Genomic DNA, 13891 nt, shown 5'->3' with positions numbered 1-13891 from the left:
GAAGAAAAACGAAAGACCTAGACATAGACAATAGTGACACTGCACAATAAACAAATAAATGAACAGGACAACATCACATACAGGAACACAACAGTGCAGAGTGTTTAAAGTGGGTGTGATTACTGCAGAGACTTTAGAGTCCTAAAGCTCAGGCCAGCTTGTGCTATTTACAGCACAGGGAATACCCACACTCAGCTGTCCTATGGCTTAAGGAGATTTAAAGATATCACCAGCAAAATTACATGTACATATTTAACTTGTTTTCCTTTTGCAAAGTGTCCCATTAAAATGACCAGTTAAGGTGTCACATCAACGTTTCAGCTCACTGAGGACAACAAAGAGTCTCAATCCAGCAGCTAAAGGTGAATTCAAACGATAAATACTTTGAACTTGCTTGTGATGGTTCACTCTTTCGAAAAGGAAATAAAAATCTTTCTATTGCAAACTGAAGTGAAGTTTATTAAATGGGAGGAAGTTTTTTTTCCCCTAAAATAGGCCAAAAAAATTAAATGTGCATATGCAGTACAATATCTAACAATACTATACTTTCATGGCCCACTTATGAGAACATTAATGACTGTTGTGATATAATCAAAGAGTTACCTCCAGTTTTTGTTTGTTAGATGAACCCAATAAAATACAAATTGTATGTAGTTCTGGATCAGGGGGCAGATCTAAGATTTATTATTTTCACTTTCTTTAACATTGTGAGATATGTCGTTTTTTAGACATCTTCATTGATTTCTCAGAGAATAATTCATGGATCTTAATTTACAAAAATGTGTAGGAGACTGATATTTATTAGTTTGTGCAATTTAGTGGAGATCCAAACACAAATCTGGATCTAGAGAATTTAAATGTGGTTTCATAAGGGGCCTGTTGGGCCTTGGTGGGGGAATGTGCTCCAGTGAGGGACATTCTAGTTCTTGGAAGTGTATAAAGTCACTTTTGAGTTGGTCCAGTTCTGTGTATGTATTGTGCAATTAATCACAAAAATCCTACAGTTGAAATTAACAATATTTTTGTCTTTAAAATGAATTGATTATGAAAATGATTATCCGTGTAAATTACAATAAAATACTCATATCAAATAAAAGGCAGCTGAGAGCAGTTTGTGGATGTGTCTGATTTGTTCATAGACCGTGTAAACATTGTTTTTAGCGAGATTCATAAACCCATCATTTCAAGAAAGTGCGACTTTCTTTGCTATCGCGATACTTCAGTCATGAGTTCTCGCCCATGCATTATACGGCAGGAAACCCCGTTCAATCTTCCTTTCTCAACATGGCACCGAAGGTGAAGAAGGAAGGTTCGTCAATCTGATCATTTTCTATGACTAAACGGCAGGAATTTCATAAATATCGTCTCCTAGCTTTAACAGCCGGGTCCGACATGAGACGATGAAGCTGTAGCGGGTTAAATTATATCAGTGTGTCGCTGTCAACTGTTGAAATACGTCGGTAACTTGGAATGGGGCTCCGGCATGTTAGCTGCAACGCGATGCCAAGCTAAAGCTAATGCTAATGTTAGCCTCTCTGGCTCATCGTCACACTTGTACATTTACGCTTCTTTCTTGGTTTCTTCCGACACTGTTCATTGTTGAATCTAAACTAGTTAACCTCCATTGTGTGGTGTCGTGCTAGATTTTGTCATAGCCTACTTAGCATGTTAGCTGTGGTTCTGGCGATGCTAAAAGTCGCTGCTCATGTGAAACGTCACAACCCACATGTGAACCCTCTGAGCAAGATTATATATGAAGAGTAAAACTTAACTCATCATGTTAGCTGAGGTGTTTTAATGGCCACTAGGTGAGTCATTAACGTGATAGTTGACTGTAATTCTGCTAAATGCTAAAAAGTTGTAGTGCTGCTTCTGGCTAAATGACTATTTAGGGTGTGATTAAGTTCATGTAGCTACGATATGTTTGTATGCTGCCACAGTATTAAAACAGGAAGCAGTGAGCTGTTAATCATTATATTGATCTATATCGATGTATATTTGTTGGTTAAATAACAGTTAAAGATATAGTACGTTGTTCTGGAATTGTAATTGATTGCTTCTACAACACTGAGGCAGATGTCATGCACAAGTGAAGCTTGTAGCATCTTGTGATTCTATATACTTGGTTAAGGCCAAAGGAGATGTTATTTTGTGGCCTATGACAAACTGTAGGAGCACAAACGGCTGACTGACAAATGGTTATTTCTCTGTTTTAGCTGTCCCGGCCAAGACTGAGGCCAAGTCAAAGGCCCTGAAGGCCAAGAAGGCTGTGCTCAAAGGCGTCCACAGCCAGAGGAAGAAGAAGATCAGGACTTCTCCCACCTTCCGTCGCCCCAAAACCATGCGTCTTCGCAGGCAGCCCAAGTATCCTCGCAAGAGCGCACCTCGCAGGAACAAGTGAGTTACAATGACTGTATGCTGCCAACAAATGGGCGGACGGGGGCTAAACATGGTGCTCAAAGCGATCAAAGAATGAAAAAACATGATTCCAGCTTTTTAACTCACTGATGCACCCAGGTAGCATATTTAGAAGACTTGAGGGTGTTTTGTTGACTCAATATATATATTTTCCCTACAGGTTGGATCACTATGCCATCATCAAGTTCCCCTTGACGACAGAGTCTGCCATGAAGAAGATTGAAGACAACAACACGCTTGTGTTCATCGTGGACGTCAAGGCAAACAAACACCAGATTAAACACGCTGTCAAGAAGCTGTACGACATCGACGTCGCCAAAGTCAACACACTCATCAGGTAGACATTTTCACCCAGGCTGAGCTGAAGACTGGTTTTATGTTGTTGGAAACTAAGTTGCTGGACTGATGGCATTACTTTGTGCACTACATCTTTGGTTTAGTCCAGATTCTTTGAACAGGATTTTATTCTCACATTGTAAATATAAACTTTGCAATAAATTTGTCGTACCAGTCTTTTCATTGTTTCATCTTCTTCCCTGTATTTTCTGATCTGTGTCCAGGCCTGATGGTGAGAAGAAGGCTTACGTCCGTCTCGCACCAGATTACGATGCGTTGGATGTTGCAAACAAGGTGAGTCTTCAAATTGTTAGTTTTATTTAAGTTAAACCAAATGGTTGCTTTCAGAAATTCAATCCTGTGCACATGATGTAAACTTAAATTTATCTGAATGTCAATGATGCATTCAAAGGAACCACTGATGCCAGATGATGCAGGTGCAGCTCTTCTACTCTGTCTATGAACAGTGTGTAATTTGTCTTTTTTTCCTCCACAGATTGGCATCATCTAAACTGTGGCTGAAGAGACTTGTGGAAGAATAAATTTGTATAAACTAAACCTGATTTATTGTCCTGGTGTATTTGTAATTGGAGTTTTCCATGCGTTTGCAACTACTGCAAGTTAAACATTCAAAAATCCCAGCTGCATAAAGTGAATTCCTAGTTTGATATTTTGGAAATACGTAGTCTCCATCTTGCGAGTAAATGTGTATAATTGTCTCACTAACTAATATCAATCCAGAAGTATTGGGCAAAAGCATACATTTCTAATAACTACCACTGTGTAAGTCATGCTCACATTCATGTAAACACTGGTCTTGGTCAGTGTTGGTTTATCACAGTTTTCTGGGTTTGTGATCATGACTAATTTAAAATTATTAACAGCACCAGGCATTGAAGTGTTTTGTTTATATAATATATATTTTAATGCGAATAACCATAATTTTGATCAAGTTGACTGGCAGTATGCACACAGATTTTTAAGTTAAAAAAAGGGAGAAAACTCATCCTGGTGTTTTCACTATTGTGTTTCATCTAAATTGTACAATTGTTTTCTAATTTATATTTAAATACTTTTAATCCTCACTATGTAGGCCGCCATGTTTTTTACTGTAGCCCAGACTGGACAAACACCTTTGAGTTTTTATGACAACTGAAGACTTCCACAGGTTCCCTTTCATGTTTGGAAGGGGAAGGTTGAGGTTTATTCAGCTGCAACTTCACCACCAGATGTCACTAAATTCTACACAACTTTTATCCTAAGCCTTACCTTGCATGTTCACATAACATGCAATGAATGTGGCTGTTTCTTTCAGTACAAACGGGGTTCAACTTAAAGAGCCTTTAACCACACAAGATTAACTGAAGTCATGCTCACTGACCGATATAGGGTTTGAATTATGTTTATTAATATAGGTAAAAGTACCTACATTCACTACATGGTAACACAACTGACCGATATTAGTGCTGTCAGTATTAACTGAAGTCCCAGGGTAAATGCTGCTTTATCACCAAATGTCTGAGAAAATGACAAATGTTAAATTTGAATATCAATGGAATATTAATGTTTCTTATTAACAGTAATGAAGGGTATACAGTTTGATAGCAATACTATTTGTAGTCATCACTGCTCATCAGTTTTGGGTATGAGACTTTGCTTTCCCTCGTTGAAAAATACAAAATGATTCAGCTTCTCAGGTCAAAATAAGCAGACTTGGAGCAGGTGCGTCAAACCATGATTTAGGACCCGGTCAGACATGTTTCAAAGCCAAGGAGGAGAATAAAACATTCAAATGGCAGAAAGTTCAACTTCAGTGATCATTTATATTCACTTCACATTGACTGTGCCCTCACTGTAGTTGCTGCCTGTGCTTGACCCTAAATACATAATGACCATCTCATTGATATTTATACCAGACAGACAAAGTAAAAAAAATTAAGCCTTACCATTGATTGTTTACTTCATGGCAGCAACAGCAAAACATAAATCATTTGATTACTTTGAGATTTTTCATATGGTTTACATATTGTGATATTTATGTTTTTGATCTCTTATAAACCAGCCCTAACAATAAAAAACAGATTTAATGATATGTAGAAAGTCTTAAATATTTCTTAAGGTGGATGGGTAAGTCACATGAGAAGAAAAAAAGCAAAACCTTTGCAGGTAAAAATGTATATTGTATTGCTTTACATTCAATCACATCATTGTGAAACAAGACTGAGGGAACACAGCTCAGCCTCCTGGTTATGAAAGGAAGGTTCGGACAGTGCCTTTAACCAGACCTCTGCAGATTGGGCACTTTCTAAGTGACGGTGCACACTCTTTGCACACCACCAGATGTCCACACGGGATGAAGACGATGTTGACCTCTTTATCCATACACACCTTGCAGGTACGTTCCTCCTGCAGGCGCCGCAGCTGCTCCTCCATGGGAAGGTCTGTGAAGTGAAAGAAAAATGTCTCCATCTTAATCTGTATTCCTGTTAGTTCCCAAAAACTGAAATTTGTGTAAAAGCTACAAAATCTCAGCAACACAAGTATTAACTATAAAATCAAATGACCTGACGTGTCTGGACCTAACAGGACATCACTGTAAATCTCAACATTAAATTCCTTAAATGTACAATACATGTAATTGCAATTTATGCAGAAAATACTGCATTAAAATGGGAAATCTTGATGGGTGCTGGATCAACAAAACATCACAAAATGTTTGATAAAGATTAGATCTAAACACCTAACCAAACCATTCAAGGATTTAATTCCCGGGACTCTTTTTCGAAACATCTACAGGAAGCTCAAGATGTCACTGGCAGATGTGATCTTTAGGTGTGCGAAAATACTGCATTACTCTTCTGAAAACTTAGATTTAGAAATTTCCCATGACTTTCAAATAGGAGTTACAAAGTGAACGATAACAAGCCCACAACATTCATTTTGACAGGACATGACGTTCTCTCTGAGGCTCGGGTTTCTTCATACCTGAAAGATCTTGGCTCGGTGACGCAGCTTCATTTGACTGGGCTGAAAATGTGAAAGACAACATGGAGTTAGCTCACGCTTTGGTTTATACTCAGTGGAAACAAAGACTAATCCTTTTTTAATTCTCTTTTAAGACAGAACACTTTTGTGCTGTGGATTTCAACCTGGGCTTGAGTTCACTGAGCTACAGTTTGATCGCTGTGTTATTTGATTACATTTTTAAAAATCTATGTTGATGGTTTCTGTACAAGCTGATCCACAAACCCAACCCTTCATGGCCAAAACATGAAAAACGTCTTATTTCAATGTGAGTAAAAAATTACCCATGAGATCTCTGAGCAGGTGGACATCGTTTTTCTGGATCCAGTTGCGGAAGACTTCGGCCGCAGCGTTGCCCTTGGTGAGGACGAGCTCGATCAGCCTGGCAGTTTGCTGCTGGGGCGTAGCCTGAGCCTGGAGGCTGCTGTACTCCTCTGCAGCTGCAGGTTATCAGGGAAGAGTTACTCCTAATCAAGGTTTCACAACTCTTAGTGCTACAGCTGCATGATAAGGGCTAAAATAAGGACTCAAATAATGATCTTAAATACATAAATATTATAATGTTGAATCATATATCTGCATTATCTCCAAATTAGTGTATATTTAGGGGGAAAACTGATATACTCATTAAATAGTTTCAACTCCGGATACTGTCCTTAAATTACTACGGCGGGATTAATACCTTACTTCCTAACTCCTGTTTTGCTGTTGTTCTGACTGGAGAGTCGTCTGACAACCGTTTAACTCAGTGTAAATGTCAATCTCAGACTAAACCACAAAAGAGATGAGCTTACATAACACATTTTGTTCTCTCAAATGCTCCAACACAGGCTCGACACTCTTTAGACGCTGGATCAAAGCTGCCTGGTGTCTCTTCACAAACGTGAAACCATCTGAAACAGAGAGAGACATAATGATAATGTATAGTTGATCACTTTCACAAGGGTCAGAGAACAGCCGATACACTGGAATTAATGTCTGCTCCATTTTCATGTACCTGATGCCATCGCCTCAGCCAGCATCTCGCGCTCCTCTTCCCTCTTCTGGTCCTCGGCACTCAGCAGGTCCAACACCAGCTCCTGGACCGTTCTGTAGTTCTCTCCGCTGGTCAGGATCTTGCTCTGGACTGTTTGCTTGACTAGACTCCGCTCAAAGCCCATCTCTAATGCAGACTTAATCACTGGGGTGTTCATCATGACGGCATCCTCAGACCGCTCCTCTCCGGGACCGAGGTGGAACACTGAGAGGAAGAAAGAGGAGACACTTCAGACCGGGGGATTTGACTCCTCAGCTTTGACATTTGAAACATAACATTTCACTCTGGGACCCTTTGTATCCTTCATAATGTATCATTTGATTTTATTAAGGCTCCAGATCAATGAAAAGTTTTATCATCGGGTGTTGTTGCACGGTACAGTTCAGCTGATTCTTAGTATGATGTAGAGAATCTACAGACCCTCTTGCCTAAATTCTCAGATTTATGTAACTTCATACTCACCAGGTGGATCAACAAATTCTCTGGAGCTGCTGTCTCCATTTGTTAAAAGCTTGAGGAGAAAACAGAGGACATATTTAAGCAACTTGTTCTAGGCCAATGATTGAACTGAGAAAACCTTTCCTGCTGTCGACTCACCTGCTCGAACAGCCGAGGGAAGCGAGCCTGGATCTGGTGAACAAATTCTTGTCCCTTCTCCTGGAGTAAATACTCACACCTGAAATGAACCAGAGACACAGGAATACATCCATGTCAGCCAGCCTCTTCACGTGTGTTTAGACTATTCAAATATCTGCTGGATGGCGCTAGTTTATAATGCTGATACAAAATGATTAAATCAGCATCAACAAATCAACATAACTGAAAGAGCAGCACCTACCGAGGAAACCATTTAGCATGCTCCACCCAGGGATCATCTCCAGATTCCCAGCACCGAAGGCCTCCATCGCAGCAGAAACACTTGACGTCATCGTTACGACCTTGCGGGCAAACAAAGAGCTTTAAGTGTGACACATGGTTTTTTAGGGGGTTTCAAGGACGGAAAAAACAATAAATAAATTCGTCGTTCCACGAAACATGACTGTTTGAACATTCCCGTCTTTCTTTTTGTACTAGAGTTTCCACATTTGGGCCCAAGGTTTAGAGATCATGAGATTGTGATATTTATAACCAGGTGTCACTACAAAGATTACTGACACTGACAAATAACTGTCTGCAGTGGAATCCCCCCACTGACTGGAAAAATCTAACTGGTATCAATACAGAAGAAATTACTTCATTTCAACACTTGATTTGCATATTATGAGTACATTCAGTGTGATATGTTCATGACCTTGAAATGGCAGCTTTCAGATTTAAATTTTAGAATTTTTGCATGAAGGTTTTATCTTTATAAAGCACTTTGGAGCTGTTTTTGAAAAGGGCTACATTAGAATTCCTTTTTATTTTTCATTGCCACTTACGAAGAAAATACACATGTTGATATTGGAAACACGCATATAACCACCTGATTAAATCCAAGTCCAGTATTCAGATTTCTTATGAGGTCGATGAATAACTGTCTCTTGGACATAGTCCTTACCAACATAGTAGAAGCCAGCTTTAGCCAGCTGGTCCGGCCGGACAGGTATACGAGACGGCCAGTTGACGAAGGTGAGCCGCCTCTCTTCGCTCTGCTGCATGGCTGGATTGGAGACGTTACTGAGAGTTGGGCCTCCTGCAGACAGCTGGGAAGTCACTGCTCCAGAAGCAGCTCCTGCTGCTCCAGCCAGCGACACATCGTCGGCTCTGTCTCCTCGGACAAAACGACAATTGGGATAATGTCTCTGGTGTTCGGACACAGCTCTGTCACCTGGCTCCCAGTTACTCAACTGCCAATACAAAACAAAGACTTGTGTCACATCCACTGTTCCACTCTGATGTTAGTAATGCCTGTAATACAATTTAGTAACACAACATAGAAGACAAGCAGGTAAGGAAATTAATCAATCCCATTAAAGTCACTTCAAATCTTAAGTGTTCGTATTTGAATATGACAGTGATGACACACACAAGCACCTGTCCTCCGCAGCTGAAGCACGCCACTTTGTCACCCTGGCCTAAATAGTAGAAGCCCGCCTTGGCAAGTTCTGTGGGGGTGATGATGGAGAGCGTCCATGAATTGAAGGAGTCCAGGCGGTCCTGCTCTCTGCGCATGCCTGGATTGTGGCATGTTGGTCTCTGGTGGGACATGTCCTCTACACCCCGAGAGCTCAGTGGGCTGGAGGGCGGCGGAGCAGAGAAACCCATATTTAGGTATCCCCCTGGTTCTTCACCTTGGTTTACTGTTGGGTTAGGAGCGGCTGGACCTGGACCAGAAAGCTAGAATAAAGAAAATTACAGTCAGAATATACTCATCTAGCTAAATGCTACTTGTTTGGGCAACTACAGTTTTCAAATAATTTTGTTGTCAAGAAGGTTTAGTTCTTCAGCTATGATTTTTTTCTAGATATAGGAAATATTGGAATCCCTTATTCTGTAAGAAACTACCAGTAAACTTACTGGTATGGCTGGGGCAATGCGGAGTGGGGAAAAGGCAGAGTGAGACGAGGAAAGTAAGTTGGCTGTGGACGGGAGGCTCTGGATGAAGGAGCAGGAAGGAGAGAGCTGCCTGTGTCTCTCTGTCGGACAGTCTCCGGCCTGCCATCCGTCTGCCGTCACGTTGCACCTGAAACACTGCACGCGGTCGCCCACCCCTGTGTAGAACCAACCTGCCCTGGCCAGGCTTCGCTCTGTGACTCCCGAGGTCGGGAAACGAGCAAAGGTGGATATGCGAAAGAGCTCTGCAGAGGAAAACAACATTTTATTAGCATGTTTTCTTAAGATTGGCAGATTAATACAACAATAAATTATAAATATAAGTATCTGGTGAAATTCAAGAATAAAAAAGATTGGTACCTGAGGAGTTATCATACTGTAGATCAGATGGAGGTCCGTTACGACACAATCCCATCAAAAACTGGTTGTTTTTGAGTTGAACAAGAGTTTCCATTTTTAGATTGAAGTATAGCGATATAAGGGAAAAGTGATGTCCTTTCAAGGGAGAGAGGTTTGAGAAAACCCAAGGTCTTTCCTTCACACGCACACTCAGTCACACCAAAACAGAAAATATCATGTGGGAGGTGCAACTCAGGAAAAGAAAGTTAAGTGTGAAACTTAAGAACCTTTTGACCGAAGCATGAAAACTCATCACACAGCATATTTATGCCCCTCAAACATCCTGTTCCCTGCATAGGATCTGGAACTTGGACCTACATTACCTGCACCGCTTGGAGAATACCACCAATAAACATTTAACTGGTGAAACTACATTTATGTTTTAATTACAGGCTCATTTGGTGTAAGTCGAACAAAACATCCTGAGCAGTCAAAAAAGGATGAACTATCTTAAAAAGCGTCTTCCCAGGATCACCCAGGATCCATGTAGGCTTTATTATCCTGTACATTTATCAGAAACAAGTCTAAAACATAAACTGACCATCTCAACCTAAACATGGGTGTGATTATATGTAAAAACATTATAAACTAAATGATAAAGTAAATCAATGTCTCAAGCACTCACATTCACACAGACCAAGGGACGCGTAATCTCAAACCCCTCCCCCCATCTTGGACACCCCTTTTGTAGGTGATTAAGCCTCCATTATTGAATATTAAAAGCCTAATAAGAAAAACGAGATCCTCCTTTGGTAGAGTAATGGGATCTGCTCTTTTGTTTTCTTGTTAGCAGCACCTGTAGAAATGAAAACAAAAAACACAAGAGACAAAACAGAAAACAAAGGTTAAGTAGAAATAATTTCTGGTGGATTTTAATCTCTATAAATTGTCTGTATTAGTTATAAAAATCGATCTTTGGCAGGTTCATCAATAGAATAATCAATGTATGAATCTATGTAACTGCTTTTTATTTTATTCTACTAAAACTCTAGTATAACAAACTCGAGTATAACATCTAACTCAAGTGCAACATCTGTAAAAATAAATATGAGCTACTTGGAGCAAATATTGGGAAGGAAAGTCTTGTGCAATCATTTACAACTAAGTTATTACAGCGTGAATAGCGATTCACCTAACAGTAATTTTCCACAGAAGTACATCCACCAATTATAATTTCAAGGAATCATCTGTTTAATCTTCTAGATCTGTATGACCCAACAGTTTTGAAATATTGAAAACAGAAGCAGCGAATTCTAACATTTGAGAAGCTGGAAATATTTGACAAATTCACTTTACAAATGTCTTGAATGATTTATCAGTTAAAGGATTACTCCAGAGATTTAGAGATACACTTCCATAAAGCTGGGAAAGACACAGGAGGCAGATATTAAAAGGAGTAGTCAAGATTGAACCAACAGAGGGCGAGATAACCCGATAGTTCCTCCATAGTACGAGTCATAATTCAAGGTACTACAATTCCCACAATGAAACCCAATAGCACATTCCTCGTAGATAGAAATAACCCGGATGACCTCATCCGGGTTATTTTCTAAAACCTTAGAGAGAGGTCTCCTTACAGCAACTCTCAGAGAGAAATCCACAGCAACTACTTAATGACAGATTCATAATTTGTTATTTTTTAAGCAAAAATGCCAAACACTCAGGTACTGGCTTTGAAAATTTGAATAATTGTTCTTTTTTCTAATCTTCTATGATAGTAAACTCAACACATTTTGTTTCTTGCCGGCTAGTTAGACTAAATAAGACATTGCATTATGTTAATATGGGCTTCAGGGACTAATGATTGGCACTTTTCCCATTTTTTTTAACTCTACAACCGATGGATTAATAAAAAGGAAAATTTCTCACATTGAAATTGTTGCCTTGAAGTCCTATGATGGACTAAAATAACCTTACTCAAGTTTTTCTGTGGCACTTTAATTTAATTAATTTAAATTTAATATAATATACAAATTACATTATAAATAAATAAGTTGAATATTTGATGAACAATGTGAATTAAAATGGAAGGAGGACCTGGGCAGAGCAGATGTTCCACTTCAGGTTTTACAGATTTATAACAAAACCGCAGTTAATCCAACCCTGCAGACACATGTGGAGTAAAGCTGGCGGCCCAACCTTAGTGGAAATTTGCTGGAATGCCCCATAAACAAAACTGCCAAACAATGTCTTCACCGATCCTTCAAATTACAGCTGCTGGCAGTCAAATAAAGAGTGTGTAGTAAATTAGTGGTTGTTTCCGTCAGGGGAGTTCGGTACTTTCCGCTGCGGGTCACTCTTCCTGTTGCTGCTCTGATTAATTTAAGGTGGAATTTAGCTTTAGCGGCTAACGTTAGCCGTGTCGTAGATATATTTAATCTTAAACACGAGGTCACGTGTTGAGTTATCGTGAGACGTGACCTCCGAGGCCCCCCGTAGAAACCAGTTTTGATAACACTAACTGACGATAGCATTAGCTTAGCGTTAGCAGGCGCTAGCAAAACGGAAGCGGAGTGCACATAGAACGGCTGCTAAGGCTAATAACAGCGAAACTTTGCTAATAATAAGCTGCGCGGCGACACGGGGAAAAGGAAAACGAAAGTGCCAAACAGCCGGGACGACACGGTGACATGTCATCCCCCTCCTCCTCCTCAGAGCCTGGTTTCACTCACCGCTCCACAGCCCAGCCGAGACGCTGCGGAAAGTCCCGGTGACAGTCGGGACTTCACGGCGGAGCACCAGCTACTTCCGGCTGTGAAGAGGCAGAAACAGAGATGATTCACCTGGTAAGAATTCATTCAGCTAAATACTCCCTAATGTTTTTATATATATATATATTACATAACTATCAGAGATTATAGAAGTCAGAATCAGCCATTTAAAATTACTTGTTTTGGACAGCTGATCTATAAAATGTCTGTAATGCAATCAGTCAAAAGTTGTGTAAAAACAAAGGAAAAAATACTTTCAGAAAATGAAGATCTACAGAGACACTGCTCATTTAGTCACTTTTAACACATCATAACATACATGTATGTGTGTTTGAGAGCAAATGTTCAATGAAAATAAAATGTAAAGACACATTTCTGATTCATTACAACATAGATCTACCTCTGATAACTGCATTTAAACAACACATGATACTGTCTCAATTAATTCAACAACAATATTGTGTTACAAAATGTGAACTTCAAGCTTAATTCAAAATAACAGTACAAGGAATAAAAGAGGAGAAGACACTTACAAGTGGAGGCCTTGTTGAAGACAAGTCAGGAGGTTACAGAAACCATGAGCTGTCATTTAAGCAGATTAGTGTCTGGTATTTCCACTCACTTCCTCAGCAGACTCCACCTACTGCTGTGTGTCACGCCCTCCAGCTTGCCTCACTTTTAAATACAAACATATTTATTTTTTCAAAAAGTGGTTGCCATGACTATCTCGACTCCTGTCATGGCTGCATTTTTTCCCGCGTTCCCTCAAGGCTAATGATAATAAGCTTTATTGAAACACCTTTCAAAACACAGTTACAAGAATTACAAAAGTGAAAAATTGAAGGCAAGCAATAGGAAACAGTTAAATAATAATTAAAACCCAATATTTACAGTTAATAGTGCTCTAAAGTATCAACTTACAGGTAAAAAATTCCTTAGAGTGTAACCAGAAAGACGCATTTATAAAGGGACTTAATCCTACTTAATCCTATTTTTTGACCCTACATCGGAAAAAAAATTGTAATTGTACTGGATGTACTTTCTGTTTTTATGCCGGTGAAGCACTTTTGTAAATGTGTTTTACTTCAAAGTGCTATATGGAGTTTATTAAATTATTTTCATTCAGATAAATTATGACTGTTATAGGTTATGTAATAAGGTATAGTGACATTGAATACCAGTACATTTAACTGCTTCTGTGCTGATAATGTTGATTTTAATATACAGTAAATACATATATATGTACAATATGAATTTCTCCATCTTAATTCAAATAGCCTTTAATGCATATAGGTCTGTTTGAGAAATGTCGTTTCAAGATTTTACAAAATGTTTTGTTCATTTTTGATAATTGCCTTTACTTTTATTTTTTTTACATAAACTGACAACCCAATGTGCCAACTGCTGCTCAGAAACCTAATGCAGTTAAAGA

General features: G+C 39.3%; 2 protein-coding genes and 1 non-coding gene across 5 annotated transcripts; 2 read left to right on the top strand and 1 right to left on the bottom strand.

The window, feature by feature from the left end:
• The first annotated feature begins 1210 nt into the window (after positions 1-1210).
• rpl23a (ribosomal protein L23a) lies at positions 1211-3317 on the top strand. Its single transcript, XM_035179435.1, has 5 exons — positions 1211-1309; positions 2217-2397; positions 2579-2755; positions 2979-3048; positions 3251-3317. The coding sequence occupies exons 1-5, from the start codon at positions 1240-1242 to the stop codon at positions 3263-3265; spliced, it is 513 nt and encodes a 170-aa protein (XP_035035326.1). The 5' UTR covers positions 1211-1239; the 3' UTR covers positions 3266-3317.
• On the top strand, positions 3115-3181 carry LOC118122715. The gene has a single exon (XR_004698505.1). It is a non-coding gene; the product is annotated as a small nucleolar RNA SNORD42 (small nucleolar RNA).
• Positions 3318-4913: 1596 nt separating the features above from the next.
• Positions 4914-13058, bottom strand: birc2 (baculoviral IAP repeat containing 2). 3 transcript variants are annotated; one of them, XM_035179430.2, is made up of 14 exons: positions 12993-13058; positions 12421-12500; positions 9710-10544; positions 9314-9594; positions 8825-9133; positions 8355-8643; positions 7653-7752; positions 7412-7490; positions 7277-7325; positions 6776-7018; positions 6573-6671; positions 6063-6218; positions 5740-5781; positions 4914-5195 (listed from the first exon to the last, which is right to left on the bottom strand). In XM_035179430.2, exons 3-14 carry the CDS (start codon positions 9801-9803, stop codon positions 5002-5004), a joined length of 1935 nt encoding a protein of 644 aa, XP_035035321.1. In that variant the 5' UTR covers positions 9804-10544; positions 12421-12500; positions 12993-13058; the 3' UTR covers positions 4914-5001. The 3 variants fall into 3 exon arrangements, with proteins under 3 accessions (XP_035035321.1, XP_035035323.1, XP_035035322.1); XM_035179432.2 differs by having other exon boundaries at positions 8831-9133; positions 12993-13057; XM_035179431.2 differs by lacking the exons at positions 12421-12500; positions 12993-13058 and adding an exon at positions 11786-12391.
• Positions 13059-13891: the final 833 nt, after the last annotated feature.

Source organism: Hippoglossus stenolepis, chromosome 15 (assembly GCF_022539355.2).
Source record: "Hippoglossus stenolepis isolate QCI-W04-F060 chromosome 15, HSTE1.2, whole genome shotgun sequence".
Taxonomy (NCBI): Eukaryota; Metazoa; Chordata; class Actinopteri; order Pleuronectiformes; family Pleuronectidae; genus Hippoglossus; species Hippoglossus stenolepis.
The sequence above is the reverse complement of the archived record's forward strand: the minus strand, read 5'-3'. Positions and strand labels throughout refer to the sequence as shown.

Bases quoted from the DNA above. Each gene is read 5' to 3' on its own strand.
- rpl23a (XM_035179435.1), top strand. From the start codon at position 1,240: ATGCATTATACGGCAGGAAACCCCGTTCAATCTTCCTTTCTCAACATG. The intron at 1,310-2,216 runs GTTCGTCAATCT...TCTCTGTTTTAG, and splicing joins ACCGAAGGTGAAGAAGGAAG to CTGTCCCGGCCAAGACTGAG. The intron at 2,398-2,578 runs GTGAGTTACAAT...TTTTCCCTACAG, and splicing joins AGCGCACCTCGCAGGAACAA to GTTGGATCACTATGCCATCA.
- birc2 (XM_035179430.2), bottom strand. From the start codon at position 9,803: ATGGAAACTCTTGTTCAACTCAAAAACAACCAGTTTTTGATGGGATTG. The intron at 7,326-7,411 runs GTGAGTCGACAG...TTTCTCCTCAAG, and splicing joins TCCCTCGGCTGTTCGAGCAG to CTTTTAACAAATGGAGACAG. The intron at 6,219-6,572 runs GTAAGCTCATCT...GATAACCTGCAG, and splicing joins GAGAGAACAAAATGTGTTAT to CTGCAGAGGAGTACAGCAGC.